This window comes from Betta splendens, chromosome 9 (genome assembly GCF_900634795.4).
Source record: "Betta splendens chromosome 9, fBetSpl5.4, whole genome shotgun sequence".
Lineage (NCBI taxonomy): Eukaryota > Metazoa > Chordata > Actinopteri > Anabantiformes > Osphronemidae > Betta > Betta splendens.
In genome coordinates this window covers 8,012,596-8,031,112 of record NC_040889.2, presented here as the reverse complement: position 1 = coordinate 8,031,112, position 18,517 = coordinate 8,012,596, and the positions used below count along the sequence as shown (strand labels likewise).

General features: G+C 47.6%; 1 protein-coding gene across 6 annotated transcripts in view; it reads right to left on the bottom strand.

Moving 5' to 3' along the window:
• Positions 1-18,517, bottom strand: part of dock4b (dedicator of cytokinesis 4b) — a 100,276-nt gene that overhangs the window by 56,878 nt on the left and 24,881 nt on the right. For all 6 annotated transcript variants that reach the window (XM_041072520.2, XM_041072522.2, XM_029160241.3 and 3 more), the window contains exon 3: positions 14,236-14,460. In XM_041072520.2, coding sequence (XP_040928454.1) covers positions 14,236-14,278 — 43 coding nt within the window. In that variant the 5' untranslated portion in view covers positions 14,279-14,460. The remainder of the gene's footprint in view (positions 1-14,235; positions 14,461-18,517) is intronic.

The following is an 18,517-nucleotide window of genomic DNA, read 5'->3' as shown; positions in this document are numbered from 1 at the left end:
ATAAGTGGGCTGTGGAAGAAGCAGCTTCTACTGACAGATGGTGGAGATGGGGGCAGACCAGCTGCTTTTCTTGTAGGTACAACGGTTAAAAAGTGTGAAATGAAACTGCTTCACTTTGTCTCTCATTCTGACTCAACATCTCCACTTCCTTTCTGTTCTCTATACCATCCCTCGGCTGTTCTCTTCTCTATACACACACTACAACAACCTATTCTCATCACACACACGCATGTGTATGTGGCCTGAACGGAGCACTTTCATACCTGTGAGTGTGACAGGGTTTGTGGTGTGCGACACACACACCCACACATGCAATCTCAAAGCAAGGGATTTGTGACAGCGGGTTTTGTGTTCAGCTGCCGGCAGCAGAATTTAACACTGACTGAAATCATATCGCGCTGATATAACATTAGCAAAAAGGCCCTCAGCCAACAGGGGAAAACACACATTCACATCACACTCCTGGATTTCATTCCTTCAGGCTACAGCAACTCAGACAGATCCACACTGAGAGTGATGAAACTACTGTATGATGAAGGAGTGATGAAACTGAATCCGCTGAAAACACTGTTTGTCATTTTTGTCTAGCAAAAATCAAAAGCTGAAGGTGTGGCATTTATAAAAAGACAACGCGCCAACCCAGGGTGAAGCTAAATCGATTAGTTTCATAAGGCAGGCAGGCGTCAGCACTGCAGTGGCTGCCTTAGAGGCTTTAAATGGGACAGACAGTGCTGAGCAGCCCACAGCCACAGCCTCCAACTACGACATGTTCAGACACTGGTGGGCTCTGAGAGCAGAGGCAGCCCGGGTACAGACAGACAGACGGACGGACAGAGGAGCTGAAGCACAACAGCATAAATAAAAGAACGGACGTACAGGTAGCTGTCCGTTCGTCTGCGGCCCACTTTACTCGGCCCGCCTCGCTCTGCTGCGCGTCAGCTTGAGTGGAAGGGGGAGGCTCTCTGTCGCCGCTCAAGACAGGGGCAGCCCAGAGGTCTAGGTGGACGAGAGCCAGGGGCTAGCGCTCCAATCAACAGCTACTGCTGCTGCATGATTCAAAAGGGAAGTGAAAAGCTGTAAAGTTCACTTAATAATACACCAACTTCTTTATTAAGATTTAGGTCACGATAATTCAACCAGTATTACCGGACCTCACCGCTGAGAGCCAATCAACCAGTTCAAACTGTGTTAGCAACACATGCTACAATGATGCCGAATGGATGAGTACAGGCCAGGGTTTCAACGCTGGACCTCGCCTGCAAAGTGCGAGCCATGCCACTCAAACCCGTGGTAGTGCGGACAGCTGGTGCTTATCGCCTCATTAAAAAGATGTCCCCCGCCTCACTCGGATGAAAAGCCTGTTGCTCTGCGCCCATGTAGCGTCTCAGCATGCGTGTGATTATACACATTGGCGTAAGGAGGGCTGCACACCCACGAGCGCGTTGCTGCCGTCTGTCTGAGTATGTGGACCCAGCCATATGGAGGCTTTCTTATTAGTCAGGGCCGCTGCATTGTTCAGGACTGTTACATGACAGCCGCCTGGGAACAAGTTATGCATTCTCGTACACGCAGATGCGGCGTTGAACACCGATTTGTTGTTGAGGCAACACCACCGCGCTCTATTGTAGTGCGTTCGCCTTGGCAGAGCGTCCCACAGAATGAACTTCCAGCAAGTCCGCGGCGCACACAAACACCTCCTCGCAGCTAAAATTAACGCTATTGTTCAGCATTCCTCCCTGTAGATCGAGATCCGTCCGTGTTTGTCCCTAAATAAGAGCCATAAACACATACAGTGGATGCACCGCCATGCATGCGTAATAAAAGGGCAGCGCCTGCCTCATGCTACAACCACATGCATACCTTGGTTACCATGCGGCGTCTTGATCTGCCTCGAGTGTGTGTGTGTGTGTGTGTGTGTGTGTGTGTGTGTGTGTGTGTGTGTGTGTGTGTTTAAGCCATCGAGTTGTCCTGATGTCGTCCCTGCTGACAGCTACAGTGAATTAAGACTAAAAACAAGGAATGCAGAAGGGAGGGAGTGGACGGACGCTGATGACAGGGCTGAGGCCAACTATAGAGCTCAAAACAATTCAAGCAATTATACTACTTGTTTCTCTGTCTCATCAAGGCTCACAATTCTTCCAGCAACCACCGAGTGTTATTTGGCCTGGATTATTTGGAACAAGAGGAAGCGGAAAATGAAGGGGATGAAACGAGCATCACAAAGGGAAGAGAAGGAGACTCTATCTCTGGAGACTTGTGAAGCAAATGCTGCCTGGTTACAGTCTATACGTTGGCTTCACATCCTGGCCTACTAGCCTCCATTCAGCTCTCCTTCCGAGGAGATGAAACAAGGAGCTCAGTGACAAGTGGAGACAGAGAGACTGTATAAGCGACGAGAGAGAAGTATCAGGGAATGAAAAGGCCACAGTGTTGGTGGTCCGCGCCGAGCTCGAGGGCGGGACGTGGGACGCGAGCGTGGAGACGGGGCGATGAGCGCCGAGCGAAACAGGACGCGTGTGAACGAGGCGCGCGCGCTCTCTGACAGACGGCGGTGGCCTCAGAGCACAGCAAGGGCGATTGAAGACGCTACTCAGGAAGCGGCTCTGGGCAGAGACCTACACACACAGCGGCTCCACTCAAGGACACACAGATGGCAGGTGCTACTGGAGCGTACCATTATCAGCGAATACGGCCGGCCAGCGAGATGGCTCCTGCTGCGCAAGAGCAGCCAATCTCTAAGAACGTCAGACTTCCTACTGTATGCGTGTGAAGAACACAGATGATCAGCAGAATGATTCTTTTCCTCCTCAAAGGGGACGATATTGCCTTCAAGCCCTTATTTTTGCTTCCAAAGCCAAATGTACCAACAAACAGAGCTTAGTACCATGAGGGACTTTAAACAGAGGTGCATTCACCAGTGGCACGTCCAATGTTTACCGCCAGGTATTAGGCAATTTCTAAGTAACTTACCAGCCAAGCTTACCAGCTAAACTTGGTAAGCTCTGCCCCAAATTCTTCCAAGTTCAGCAGTGCAGAAGGAGCAGCGGAGGAGATTCAGGGAAGGACAGACGAATATAAATAGGTGTTTTCATATAACATGGACAATGGTGTGTGTGTGTGTGTGTGTGTATACACAGTATATGTCTAGCTCATTCTTTTCCATGAAGACAGCTTCAGGCGCTGAAAACTGAAAGACGATTGTTGGATTTGTGGCTTGACAGGCCTCCTGACAGCTGCTATAAGTTAGATCAATAAAAGGATGTCTCTCACACACACACACACACACACACACACACACACACACACACACACACACACAGAGGAAATATAATAGAACTTAGGGCTAAGGTGCCTTTAAAAATACGTATTGTTCCCTGTAAAAACAAAATCATTAGTGTTACAATGCAATGGGCTTCTGTAGGAAATGGATTTCCTTCCTTCTAGTTTTAGTCACCTCACATGGCACTCGCTGTCAGGAAATGTGGGCCTCGTGAATAAAATCTAAGAGGCGAAATTTGTAAATTTGCTTTCATGTTCATCCTGAGTCAACGCGCACGAGGAGAGCGAGGGCGCAAAACGTAAACACGGGCGGGCGGCGAGCTTCCAAAGGGCGCCCTGTTCGGCCGAGCACTGGGCCGCACTGTGCGTCTGAATGTATGGGCTGTGTGTGCATGTGGTCAAACATTCCTGCAGGGCTGAGGGGTTCAGCTGTCGTTGGGGCTATTTTCCTATGCGCCGCATGCCATCGGCGGATCAAGGAGGATTATTCCTGGGGTTGGAGGACATTAGGCTTCGAGAGATGGAGGGAAATAATGGGAAAGAACCACCGCGGTCTGGAACGGTTTCTTATGGGAATTAAACTCGAACAAATGCGCAGAGATGTGTTTGTTAAAGCAAGCCACGTAGGAAATTACACATCCAAAAGCTACAGCAAATGAGAGAGAGAGAGAGAGAAGCCACTTCTCTTGCAGCAGAAAAAAAATTAACTGACACTCAACATTAACGCAAGAATACCCCTGATGCCTTCTTTGAATTTTGCTTTAACTTGAGCGGCTGCTTCACACTTCGCCTTAATCTCGTCCATTAGTGCGACGGCATCAGCGTGAACAAAGACTCTTCTCTCCAATTTGACTTATAATGGCTCTCGTCCCGCTATGAACCCTCCAAACGGATGAGACTCCCAATTCCCCTGCACATCTTCAGATCAAATTGGAAGACGGAAAAAAAAGCTGTGGACAGAGGCCGCCGAGAGGCAGACGCAGGGGCGAGAGAGTCAGACTGACGGCCGCGCTCGGCTAATTTGCTCGTGCTCGGATCCGCGCAGACAAAATCAATACAGCGGAGTAAGAAAGTCGGAGGGGGCAACGGGGAGGAAGTCCCAGTTTCTGAATGTAGGTCAATGGGAGTTGTGCGCACCCTCTGAAGCTGCCTGTAATTAAACAAAACTAGTTAAAAAGTCTGCAGGAGAACGAGGAGCGGGAGGAGAGGGAGGAGTGATTAATTTCATCTTTGTTTCTCCCCTCCCACAGCTGAGAGGAGACGCCGCTCTACAGAGTGGAAAGGTAGCCTCATTTACGCGCCCATTCGACGCCTGGCGGTCCCCGGAGGAGCGGGGAGGGAAAGTATAAGGGTTCTAATGAGCTACTGAGAGAGTCCCTGAAACACGCTGGGATCGTACTCGGCGGCGCAACTCTGATGAGGAAGTCCGCGCGGACCACGAGTGACAGCCCATCAACAACAGCCGGCCCCGTCTGATCTGTGGAGATGTTACACAGCAGTGCCCCTCGGCTCACATCAACAAGCTCAGACGGTCTACAAATGGAGGCGTGGCGCTGAAACCCGCCTCCCCACCAACACACTATATCACTTTTTATGAGTTACTGTGGAATTGACCTAACGACAGGTGAGCTGAGCAGCTGCCTGACATTTGAAGCAGGAAACGAGCGCGGCTGATAATGCGTTGTGTTGTTCTTACACACGGATTATAAAAAAGTATTTGAAAAAGCCGTCTGGCCAAAAATACTCGGGCAGCGAGCCCGACTCATACGTCTATTTCCAGAAAACGCATGCCCGCGTGCTTATGTATATTTGTATCCATTAGGTCAGCAGAGAGGATTATGGCTGAGGTCCAGCCGAGGCTCCAGGGGAGGCTTATGTGACGCATCATCACCACGGATGATGCCTGGAAACATTCGCTTATAAATCAATGGTTGGTTGCAGGCACATTTACAGCTAAGGTCGTTAGCACACTGACCTTTCAGCAGCTGCAGGCTGCGTCAGACTCGGGTGCATCCCTTTAAATCCACTGTTTTGATGTGTCAGGCTTTCAAGGGATACAAACTATCATTCAGGTTCTTTTCCCTGGAGAATCAGCAGCCGTAATAAAAGACATGTCACGGTGCAGCGTCAGTATTTTTAGCGTGCCTATACTCATTATGTCAGCGCAGCACGACAGAAGGCCCGGGCTGGTCTGAGTGAAGGGAGGCAGACAACACAGGCATCCGAGTCACTTCCAAGTATCCTCTCAGTGAAGAATGCGTTTCACTCTTCACTGCGCCAATTAGGCCTATTTCTGAGGGGTGGTGGAAAACAAACGCGCCTTGTTTCGCTGCTGGAGCTGCGCACCGGCGAAGCCTCGAGGTGCCGCGTAAACAAAGTCAAGAGGACGGGATTCATATTTCAAAGACACGAGACATAAATCACTGATGTTAAGCTGCCCCCTTCTCACTACGCCTTCAAGTGAGAACTAATGAAACGACATGAAAGCGCTTCCTTCAAAAGCCGCCTGAAAGACTGAAAGATGAGACCGCCAACCAGGCTGTAGGTAACGAGAATCAGCTCAAATATACACTTAGACGGGGCTATTTTTACCTTTATACACACAGAAGTACTAACATGATCTCACCTGACCAATGAATCCAGGATACGCACCAATAAATAAACATCAGTATTTCCTAATTGGGATCCAAGTTTCTGCACTAGCTCCATGCCAACGTATGTATATTTTATTTAGAGCAGCTCTCAACACAAAGTGCTTGTTAGAAAAAACAGCCCAGGGCTTCAAAAGGTATGAGAAGCATCCACATGGAGGGAAGCTGCCGGCGGCTTGTTGTTTGTGTGCATAGGCAGAATAAACATAAACAATAAAGCTCTTTTTTTTTTCTCTCATATCCTCTGGTGTACTGAAATAACCGCTGTCCGTCCGCCATCCTCGGCCACAGCGGGCTCCCGCAGAGGGGTTTTCCTCCGCGTTTCCCCTCTCGCCCCCACAAAAGGGATCCATTTCAGCCACTTTTAGCAGCACCACTTTCCGCTTTTAGATCTTCAGACTCGCTTCCCTGAGGGTATGACTGGTGGAAGAAACAAAAGACGCCAGGTGGATGCTTTGAAAGCCTGGGCTTGTGGTCCCACTGTGGCTGGATGGTGGGGTTTTTTTTGGTTTATGTCTGGCAGCAGAAAATAGACCAGGTCCAACGCTGGTGATGACCCTGGTGTCTGAGAAGAACTGACAGAACTTATACAATGTCAATAAAGCTTTATTGACTTGCCTCAGATAATTACTAGTCGCGCTATGAATAAAAGTCACTAACAGGGACCCTAAAGCCACTAGATCTAATGATACGGGAGCTAAACAGCCAGCGCTGCACGCTGGAGTCACGTGAGCAGACGCTGCTGCCTAAGCACAGGCTGATAGGGCAAATAGGGCACACACACAGATCAGATTGATGTTCACACACACATGCATATTTATTCAATTAAATCTCAGCCTCGTGTGGTTATGCAATCTCACAGGCCGACATCCTGCCTGCAGTCGCCAGCACGAGTCGGTTAGTCAGACACCTTTTGGTAAGCGAGATAACAAATCGGGCTCGTGTCTCCAGTTTTGAAGCTCTGCACAGGCGACTGAATCACTGACAGGAATCTTCTGGGCAGCTTCCAGAAAAGAAGCCCGATACAAAGCCAATCCTGCCCACGATGAGCCGCGATGCTGGAAGAATTCTGAAAAGGCCCCATTCAATCAACGATGAGAGTCGAGAAGCGGGAGGACACTTTGTCTTCTCCCCTTAGACAAACATAACTTCAAATGGAGGAGGCCTATTAATGAACTAAATATTAAACAAAAAAAAACCTGCCCATGTCTCAGCGTGTTTTGAAGACGTTCCTTTTAACTGGATAAACATTCCAGACAGCTTCGGTCCCAGCAGAAGGAGCGTGTAGTGAACTGGGTCGCAGTCGGAGGTTTAGTCAACCTGATGAATTAAACACAATCTCTGAGGCAATAGCACTCTCCAGCAGCAACATGATTACTTCAGGAATTCATAAGAGTTGTTCAGCTGGAAAGATGCACTCGATTTCTAAGTAATCACATTTTGTAGTTCTGTCAGTTGGAAGTTTGAACTAATCTCATTTCAAAGTTTGTTTGACCCACCCACAGAAACGAAGAGACGACTGTTCAAGCAAATGCAAAGGGCTACACGTCATATAGCCTCTCCTGCTATAGAATGAAGCTATTTCAATCAGCTGAGCAGTCTCGCGTGAAAAAAAATCTATTGCAATCAACCTGAACACTTCACTCGCATCAAAAAAAAAAAAAAAAAAAAAAACGAGCCACGACGAAGCGGGCGAGCGAGCGAGCGAGCGGCGGTGGGCTGGAATGAAAAGACCTTTTGAAAGTCAGCCCGACATTAAACTGGCTTTTCTGTGCACGGGCACAGAGAGGAAGTGAGAGGAGCCGACAGCGGAGAGATGGGCAGGACGGGCTGAGAGCCAGGTTGACAGGAGGAGGAGAGATAGGCACCATCTCAGCGAGGCAGCAAGTGTCCCTATATACACATACATCCAACCGCAGCAGACATGGAGCCAACAGCAGCCTCCAACACACAACACAGCGTACACTGATCCGTCTAACTTCAGGAGCCAGGCCAGAGGCCACTGAGCGGTAGCAGCAGACAAGCGCTCGTTTTGAACTGCGGCTCCAATCAAAAGGTGTACTACACGTTAACAGGCCACAAAGTGAACAGACAAAACCACAGATATGAGAACATGCGATGCGTTTGCAACACCAGCAAACACGGCCAAACAGCAGACATGAGAGTCAGAGTGATTTAGTTTACAGGACTTCACTTAGACTCGAATCTCTAACACCCTGAAAGAACAGGACGTTCAACTTAATCAAATTATAGGTAACTTTAGGAGAATCCAACTGAATTTGAAGGGAAGCTCAGTGCAGAATGCAATCCAGCATCTGCTGTAGCTGAAATGCTACGCTAGGGCCTGTGGGTCCTCTGCAGCACTTTATCATGCTCAAACACTGGTCCCCAAGGGCTGCTCAGAACACACACCCAGGAATACAACGTCGAAATTTAGCACCCAAGCACAAAGAAACACGGGCACAAATATGCATCTGCATGCACGTGTGCATGAGAGGCACACGCACGCTATCTGGGGATATCTGGGACAGGTGAATATGGATCCAGAGAAGGGTGGAGGGTGGAGGAAGAGACATGTGGAAGAGAGATAAAGGCGGAACAGCCCGAGACGCTGATAGAAGGAAGTGGGCTAGAGGGGAAAAAAGCCAGACAGAAGAATGAGTGAGCATAGATGTGCAAAAAAACAAAAAGGAAAGTGAGATACAGGTCATCAGAGTGGAACCCGTTGTCTCTGGAAACAGTTCAATCAGCAGAAGTGAGTGGGGGAGTGAGGAGATACAAAGAGAGGAAAGGGGAAGAAAGGGGCTCTTCAACACAACAGAAACAAGAACATTTCCATTTAATTAAAACACTACACAACAAAAATGAGAGTGGATCCAAGCCAAGGTCGCGCAAAGGCATCCGCCAGCTCTATCTGATGACCCCTCACCTCCTCCTTCCTGCTGATAAACCCCTAACACAGTCCTCTGGGCACCGAGTGGACCTGGGATTTCAGCGCAGACATAAGAGTAAGTCCACATCCCCTCATATGGACAATGATATCAATAAAAAGACTGCAGAGAGAAACAGAGCTGGACCAGAGTCATGTGTGGCGGCACATCCCCCACTGTGGCCGTGGACACGGGGGCGTCAGAAGCCAGTTCTACGTTCAAGAATTAAAAGGGTAATTGAGGACCGAGACAGCCACAACCATTAGCTCCTCACTCCCTTAAATTATGCAGGTCCTTAAAGCAGGACCTGACACATTCAAGTCATCAATAATCCATTAACGACATAAGATTTAACCTGCACAGACCATGAGCACTTCTTTTTATTAGGACGTTTATAATGAATTAAGCAACCTGAGGTAGTCGCTGCTGAAGTGAGCTTTATGGGAAGCTGGAGGCTCGAGGTCATTACGATGCAGTGGGTCAACCACACAGATGCTCAGGCTAATCAATGCACACTTCCTCTGTGGTCAATACATGCAGCCATGACACGCACGCACGCACACACGCACGCACACACACACACACACACACACACACACACACACACACACACACACACACACACACACACACACACACACACACACACACACACACACACACACACACACACACACTCCAGAGCAAGCAATTATTTCTCTGGACAAAAACACAACAACTCTTCTCATCCGCCAATCACAGTGATTGTCACAAGAACATGCCCTGCATTTTTAAAAATGACTTGTCAGTCATTTTATACACAGATGGCCAACACACAGATGGCCAACACACAAACACATACACAGTATATACACCAGTAAAGGAGACATAGGTTTAATAACATGATAAGATTAAATAAAGGAAAATGTCACCTTGTTTTGAAATAAAATGTAACAATATTAAATTTTGCCATATTTGTTATTGAGTCTATAACTTGAGTTATCGATTCGAAAATTATGTTTTGTACCTAAAGTCCCAGATCAGTTTATAAAGAACAGCATTGTTAGTTTCAGCCCTAAAGCCAAACTTGCACAAATGAGCAATTAGCACAAAGACGGGCAGCAGCTAATGACCACGTCAAGCGCATGTGAAGCAGCAGCGACTCCAGCAGCTGTGTGCATCCTGGTCAAGGCAGAGGAGCAGCGTCATTTCCCTGCAGTGGAAATATCCCCCCAGCTGCCTGTCTCTACATTATACATGAGTGTGGACAGACAATTACAGCATATTGGATTGTTTGTGTCACCGACTCTAATGGGATTCGCAGGGGGATCATCCTCGTGTGTGTGTGTTTGTGTGTGTGTGCTTAAAACAGCTTCAAGAGATCAAATGTTTTCATTTACACAAAAATGTGACTAGTATAACACATTCCAACCTTTGTGCGGTGTCTACGGATGCTGAGTGTACGCGAACAACTCCCGTGCAGGTTGGCGGGTGTGTTTTTTGTTTCCATAATTGCGCCACGTAATAAATAGAGCATGATTTAGCTGCATAACAAGCGAACCAGCGGTGGCATTTCTCCAACTCCGTGCCCCCGTCTCTGATCTCTGGCCGTGTTTGTTAGTGTCAGGCTGAATCAGCGGTCGATAAGGTTTGTCATATGCCGCGTGTCCATGCTGATTATTTAACCCTTGCATGACGCACACACCAGGGACCAGCTCCGGGGCGGTTAACTCCCTTGCTCTTTGTTTTTTTCTTAATTTTGCGCATCTGTTGAATTCGCTAAGGGAGGCGCCTACACTGAAGCCGTGTGCACACACCCACTGGAGAAGGGCTGCCGTGTCTGCAGATGGAGACGAGGCAGCGGGTGAGGAGGCAATTACGAGCTGGTAGGCTCCACTTGGCCACACCCCCTCCCCCACTCTCCCTCTCCCCAATACATCGCCCTGGGGCTTGCTGTATTAGAGAATCATGGGTATAATGGTGGAATGGGCCTCGGGGCCTCCTCCAAAACAACCTGCTAATCCCCTATGGAACCAGAGGTAAGGGAGGGGGGGGGGTAAATATGGGGGCAACAGGGCAGGGGAGGGTCACCATGACAATGAGCCCGCCCCGACACGCGCCGGCACCCTCAGCTACACCGTCACCCTCCACAGAACCACGGCGCCAGCTATGGCAGTGCAGGGCATCAGCCCTCTGAGCACAGACACTCAATCAGCCTCCACCTTTATTTTATCCATATCTGAGGGATCTAGTTGTTTTCAAGGATGGAACTAAACCAAGCTTCTCCAATCCAGCACTGGAAAATGGTTTCATTATGACGAGCAATGACGTGTCTGATTGGTTGTGCGTAATGAGGAGACGGCCTCGCGTTTGTCTTCCAAGTCCCCCCTCTCTAACTGTGACACGACGCAGCCTCCAGTATATTCGGCTGTCAGAGTGTGTTTGTCATCACTGACATTTATGTCTGGACCCAAACCATCGGTCTTTCATCCCTTTCTGTTATCTCGACTCTTCATCATCTCACTTCATGCCTCCTCTCATCCTCTTTAACCTGATCTCTTCATTCCTACTGGCATCCAAACCCATCTTTGCTTTGACAAATGTGACTTTGATATAAAATTCTCCCGTTTGCCTCCACGTAATGTCTCCAGCCCAGCAAATCCATTTAGGATTCTGATATTAACATTATCTCATCAATCATCCAACTTTCTTGCTTCGGGATAAAAACCAGTAATCACGTCACCAGTGGGCTAATGGGCGTCTTAACATCCACCCGCCAGGAGTCCATTCATATTTCATCAATGACAGCGGGCCTCATCCTCCCCGGGCCCGGGTTCGCCACTTACTGTAGGTGAACCAACATCAAACGCTGCAACCTTCCAATTAGGGAGGGAGCCAATCCGATCTCGTCTGGGTTTGGTCTGAGATCAAATGTTCCTGCGAGGATCCGAGGAACTCCGTGGCCTTCAAGCTGGTCTGCCTCCCCGCGGGGAGCGCCCGGAGGAGACCGCATTAAAAATGGCCGAGACAGGAGCTCACGCGTGCTAATATTTAGATATCACGGTCATGCGATTTGCAAAGGCGTGTCAAAGCAGATGTGGGTGAATGATGCTAATGCCTGGGAGGTGCAGCACCATACTTCAGGTAGTGTTTGGCTGCAGACAGTGGAGAGACTGGGAAAAGGCAACAACAGCTCCTCGCTGCATTATTAATTCAGGAGGAGAGTTCATGCGGGAATCGAGGGTCACGCTGCCACAGGGAGGAATATTTGGTGATGCTTTTCCTCTTTTCTCTCTGGAATATCTTGCTTTGCAACATGACCGAGCATTTCATCAAGATATAAACAGCAAGTGAAACTATAAAGCCTTACATTATAACAGATCATTTTTATTGAACATGTATATTAATAAATCCACCTGCAGTCATGTGCAGGAAGGTGTGCTTCCTACCTGGCTGCCCTGAGCCTGGTTCTGCTGGAGGCTTCTTCCTCTAGGGGGAGTGTTTCCACTGTTGTCTCAGTATACATCCTGTTATGCACGTATCTGAAGTAGTGTCACGTCATGCATGTTTGAGTGCATGCGTTGGAACCACTATAAACCCTGTAGTCTTTAAATGTGGACAAGTACCAGGTACCAAACCCTTGTGAGTGAGCCACTGGCTCTCAATAGTGCGCCTTGATCCACTTATACACAATAATTGGTATCCTGATAGAGACAGTAGCAAAAGACCAAACACCCAAAGCAGGTCGATTTGTCTGAACCGGAGACTCCGCTGCGATCACGACCAAATCTAACCACTGACCTGCTGCAGGCGTAACGCTTCAGCGTTCATGCTCGGGAGCGCGTTTCTGCATCACATAACCTGTATTTCAAAACAGGAAAACACCCTAGTTCCTTCCTCAAAAGGAACAGACCACAAAGATGCGCGCAAGCGCCAAAACACGTCTCGAAAAATAAATCACAGCCAATTAAAAAGAGTCGAATTCTGTTAAGGAAAAAAGGATCAAGAGCTTTAATCCAATTAACAGGGCCCCCTCTAGCAGGAGACAATGGTGAGTATTTAGCCCTGCAAATAAATGTCTCCCCTTTATCCAGCTAAGCGAACTTTGACAGGAGGGGAAGGTTTTAAGGAGCTCAGTGGCAGAAATCTGAAATATGGAAACCGTCCAGCACAGGATTAAGTATAATATAAAGGACACAAGAAGTAAAATCAGGTCTCTAGCACTTACAGTACAAGGAAAGGGGAGATATATTTTAAGGAAAAATATGGCAAAGCAGTCAAGTGACCGGACCCCAGAGTGTGACAGGGTGAGAGCAAAGGCCGCTTTCTGGTTCTCTGCCTGTCACTGATTCTAGGTCACGACGGTTAAGGTGGTAGAACTAGTGCAGATTTGGACACGAGCTGACATTTACAGGAGCCTGGTGGTCAGAGCACGCAATGCACTGTATGGGACACATGCGAGCCTTTGGTTTATTGGTTTTAACAGGTTTTCACATCCGCCTCCTTAATCCCACAATGATCACTGGCTGGGTTTCAGCAGGGCCGTGGGACCATGTAGGAACCAGACCAAGACGCGCAGAGCAGACCGATATCTCGAGGGAATATTATTATGAGACATTTAAGCCGCCTCTCAGTGCGCGCATCTCAATGAGCCCCTTTATTGCAGCTAAAGACAAGCAAAGAAGACATTCCTGCCACAGCAGCAGCGTTTGTGTAGGACCCCCCTATTTGGCCTGGGCTGTGTTGTTTTCACTTGTTTGTCTCACTTCAGTGTTTGATCCAGAGCCCCCAACAGCCCGGAACAATGCACTGTAAAACACACACACAGACGGACGCGCACACACATTCCCTGGACCTGGCAGGGTTTGCAGCAGCACCGGTCCAAGACACACCGAAATAAAGACATATCCTCCTCTTTGTTTTGCTTTTTTTTTCTCGGATTTGCGTTTCTTTCGAAGAACTGGCAGCGACTGAGCAAAATAAACCCGCACGCGCGCGCGCGCACGCACACACAGCGGCTGTCTGTGGCAAGCGGCTGCTTTTCCTACGACTCAAACACACACAGTGGAGGGAGAATGAAACACGGCGCTTCAAGTCAAAGCAGCTCGCTTTAAACCCTGACAGCGCACGAAGGGACGCGGACACAACGCGCGTGCTCTCCTGACAAGCCGTGGGGGGTCAGCGCGACGCCGCGCCGCTCCGCGATGTGGCAGCGGCACCAAACGCGACCCGACGCCGCCGCGGCCGCCGTGGGAGCGCTCCGGAGCGCTTGGCTTCTCGTCCATCCTGCGGACGCAACCCCGACCGTCTGCACGAGCCCCATCCACACACGAGCGCGAGTGAGCGCAGGGGGCAGCGGCGCTTTCACCACAAATGCACGCAGGCGGCCAACTTACCGACGCCGTATTTTTCATGCTCCGTGGGTATCCACATGTTCATTTAGGTGATGGGTCGAAGAAGCAGCGAAACGAAGGGTTCTGGTGCCGCGTAACGCATTCTACTGGCGTGCGTTGCTCCGGTCTGTAGTAGGACTCATTGTTTAGGTTACAGAGGGAGAAAGCGCTGCTGCCGCCGATGCTGCTGCTCCTGGTAGTGGTACGGAGGATTGCTGCCTTCACGTGCTGTGGGGAATTTGAAAATGTCAAGGTCAGCACTGTTGGAAGACCAGGCATTGTTTAAAATGAATTTCTTCACATCTCATTGAAGATATGGTTTACACCAGCTGCATAAGAAAAAAGAAGAAAGAAGAAGACAACGAAAGAAAGAACAGAGCAAGAATGAAGAAGATAAGAAACGACAAGAAAGAGAACGAAAGAAACGAAAGAAGCAACGAAGAAAAATAAATAAATAAATAAATAAGTAAATAAATAAATAAACAAACAAACAAACTGTATTAGTATTCTGCAAGTGAGCTAACACAGAGAGCCTGTAGGCTTAATGTGATAAGTTAGCAACAGTTCAAGCAACAGCACTAAGCAGGCTTTATAATTATTCAGTTTTACAGACATCAAGTTGTTTTACCGTGAAATAACAGTGTCAAATAATATTAACACGTTGCAGAAATTGCAAAGATTTCGAATTTGCAGAAGCACAAAAGTGCCTGAACTTAAATGTATTCAATTGTATGTGATATTATATTACATTATTTATCCCTTCATGTCATCTTTATAAACCTTATCTTTTCAAACACGGGCTAAGTGAGATAAAACCTTAAAAGTATACAAATGTATAAGTAAAAGTTTAAACACTATGGTGAAAAGAAAAATTATGTGATGCACATAAAAAACGCCTGTAACCTAACCCAGTAGTATTAGCTGAAACTAGCAGATTGAAATACAGGATTACGAATAAAAAAACATCAGGCCTAATAACTTTTAATAAACTATTTTTTACATTTTTACCTATCATGCAGAAGTTTGAATGAGCATAACTCACCAGTTTCCCCAAACGGATTAAACATTTTTCTAAAAATGACCTCTTAGTAAAAAATGATAATATATATGATGATATATATATATATATATATATATATATATATATATATATATATATCTTATATATATATAATATATATATATCTATATATATATATATAAAAATACTCATCACAGGATGTCACAGGAATGTAAAACGTCTGAACATATAGGTTGTACGATATCCGAGGAGCACTTGAACGCGGCAGCATCGCCAGCGCAGCGAAATGAAAGCAACGCTGGGATTTGTAGTATGGTCGCGTGACGTCATTGACAGTTCAAACCACCTCACTCATGTGAGACACATGAGGGGATTGTGATTTTTGGCAGACCACTGAGCTGAAGGCCGAGTGTTATTATCTTATTTTTATTCTCTAGATCAATAAACAGCCCGTTAACAAAGACAAAAACTACCCATGTACAACGTTGACCTTGTAACTGTGAGGACATGCAGGCCTTCCCACTGGGAGAACTGGTGCATGAAAAATACATGAAACTCTGGGAGAGCGGAGCAAAGACCTGGGGGGAGTCCCGCAGCCCAGAGTGAAATAGTGTGTGTGCGCATCAGAGAGTGAGCTTGTGCATCTGTGCGTGTGTGCACGTAAATGTCACGTTTTTCATTAGCACACAGTCTTCATCATCTAATGCGACTCGCACACGTTCCCCCTTTATCTTCATTCATGCCATCGTGCGTCTGTCTGGTTTTAGCCAGCGTTGTGTTCGAGTACAAAGGATATATTTTGTAAAAATCCATCCTGATGCTTCCCCTGCGTCAAACAGCACATTAAATTGCTTTGAAGTGTCAAATGTGCCTCTTTTCTCCCTGTCTCATCACTACTTCACATGTCCAGCCCATCTTTGTAGTTTCTATGGTGAATTATGAACAGTGGTGCCACGCATAAGCAAACAACCCGAGGCATGTACTCAATGCACCATGAGTGATCTGTCATCCTCCATTCATATGCCCTGTTCCCCTTCACTGTACACAAACACAGCATGTGGAATAAATGTCATGGAATAATCGGCAACATTTAATTAAAAAGCAGACTTGCGGACAAAGCTGGTTACATTTTACACAGTGTGTCCATATTGTACGCTTCCATCCGCTGTCCTTCAATATTGAAGGACGGGAAATGACCCAAAGGAGAGGACTGAGGACTCAGATGCTCATCCTCATCCTTCCACGCCCCAGCGTGCTTCCGTTTCTTCATCTTTGCTCCGGGTTTCATCCAGCAGACCCATATGCTCCTCGCAGGACGACTGTACTGTAGTAGTGAGGATGACAAATGGAAGTCAGAGTCTGCCATTGCCACAGACTGTACCACCAGGTCCAGATGGGCCCTGAAGATTGCTCAGCACCTCCATCACTCAGCCGCTGGTCTCGTTTCATCTGTAGCTCATGGCCACAAATAAACACAACATCTGTGACACATAAATCACACACGACGAAAAGCGAGGCCTGGACTCAGTTGCTGGAAAAGACAACAGTAAAGATGACGCGACCACTGCACTTTGAAGACACGTTCTCGTATTCGCTCGCCTTACACACGTCATCTGGGAATCAAACCACTACAACTTCTACATTTGTCACAAGGTGAGACTGCACACGGCTGATTTACTTCGCTGGGCGGGTGGAGCAACAAGTGGCTCTGGCTTATCTCAGGCGACCTTGGCCTATCACCTCCTCTCAGCGCTTCTCAGCTTTGATTTAATTCACACGTACAAGTGTTGCTCGGAAGTGGGGGGAAAAACATATGTGTCCCTCAGCTCACACGCAGCAGGACACTGCATCCTCACAACCAGTATGAAAGAGAGTGCTTTAAGAAAACCAGTCTCCTGGTACCCTCTACCATTTACTGTGTCTTGGGATGTAAAAAGCTCTCCATATTCACACCACCCTGTGAATATGTGCATGCATATTATTAGAACCTTGCTTCCCACCTACTGTAGCATGAGTAGATCTTACAGCTGCATCTCAACAAAGCCAGCACAAGTATATGACAGCACAGAAATGACACCATATGTGAAAAAGGCAGATCTACGGTGACACCCGGGGCGCCGAGCTGCTAACATCCGCATCCGGGCTGGTGCTAAGCGGGTGCTGCAGCATTTTACATTTCAATTTAGCGTGTTAGCGTGCTACAGAAGCCGCCTACAGCTACTGGGACCGAGGAAAAGATTTTGCAGACACAGTATTTGAAGGCCACAAAATATTGTGTATTTGAAATACCGTACCAATTTTACACATACAGCAAAAATACAGTATATTACTCAAATGTTAAGTGGCAACAGAAGGTCAATGAGACAATCTACACAGCAGTTACCGGGTTAGTCTGGATGATGCCCCTTGTCTCTGTCAAATCTGTCCAAACGACTTAAAAGATGTATTTGCCAGACATGCGAACATGGCTCTCTCTGAGTCTCCAGCTGAACGACATCAACAGAGCGCAGCGCCTGTAGATCTCTGGATGCGAGCAGCTTTCCTTCCATCGCTCTGCCGGGCCCTCACTTCAAACCCTGTTTTGGCTGCATTTAAAAATAGACCTCCTGCATCTGCCTCCTCAGCGTCGGCACCGAATGCTCCGCGGATGACTTTTCATAGGTTTGATATGCAAAGCGGCTCTCAGAAGCCTCGAAACGCGACTCGCCGTACGGGAGCGGATCCTGTCACCTGGAAGTTTTCACTGTGGGAATCAAAGGAGTGGAAAGTACAGTGTTCCCCCTCATGTTATGTCTACTTTATCTACTTTAAGTGCTTCTCTGATACACCCAAAAGGCCCATTATCAAAAAGCTCATGAGCCAGAAACGTTCAGCATGAATCTCTGCCTGTTCTCAGACGAGTCCCATAACGTTAGCCTGGACTGGCTACAGGATAGCAACAAGTGCATTCAAAAGAAGCAGCTCAGCCCTCTACCTACCTCAGCCCATACGTCTGAATCTTCTTTCACGTTGCCACAGGAAGGCTCTGAATAGACGCACGCTTCATCACTGACAAAATGCCTCGCATGTGGTCATACACCACCACGTCACCCATCAATTTGTATTTAACAGCTTGCTCCATTGTGTGATTATGACTGGTCCTGCAGTGCTTTATCAGAACTATCAGGTAGATGTTGCAACGTGTCCAATGTTATAACAATCCAATGTTATAAAGTACCGGTTTTACTATATGAAAAACAGCCATTTGAAGAGCTTTCTCACTGT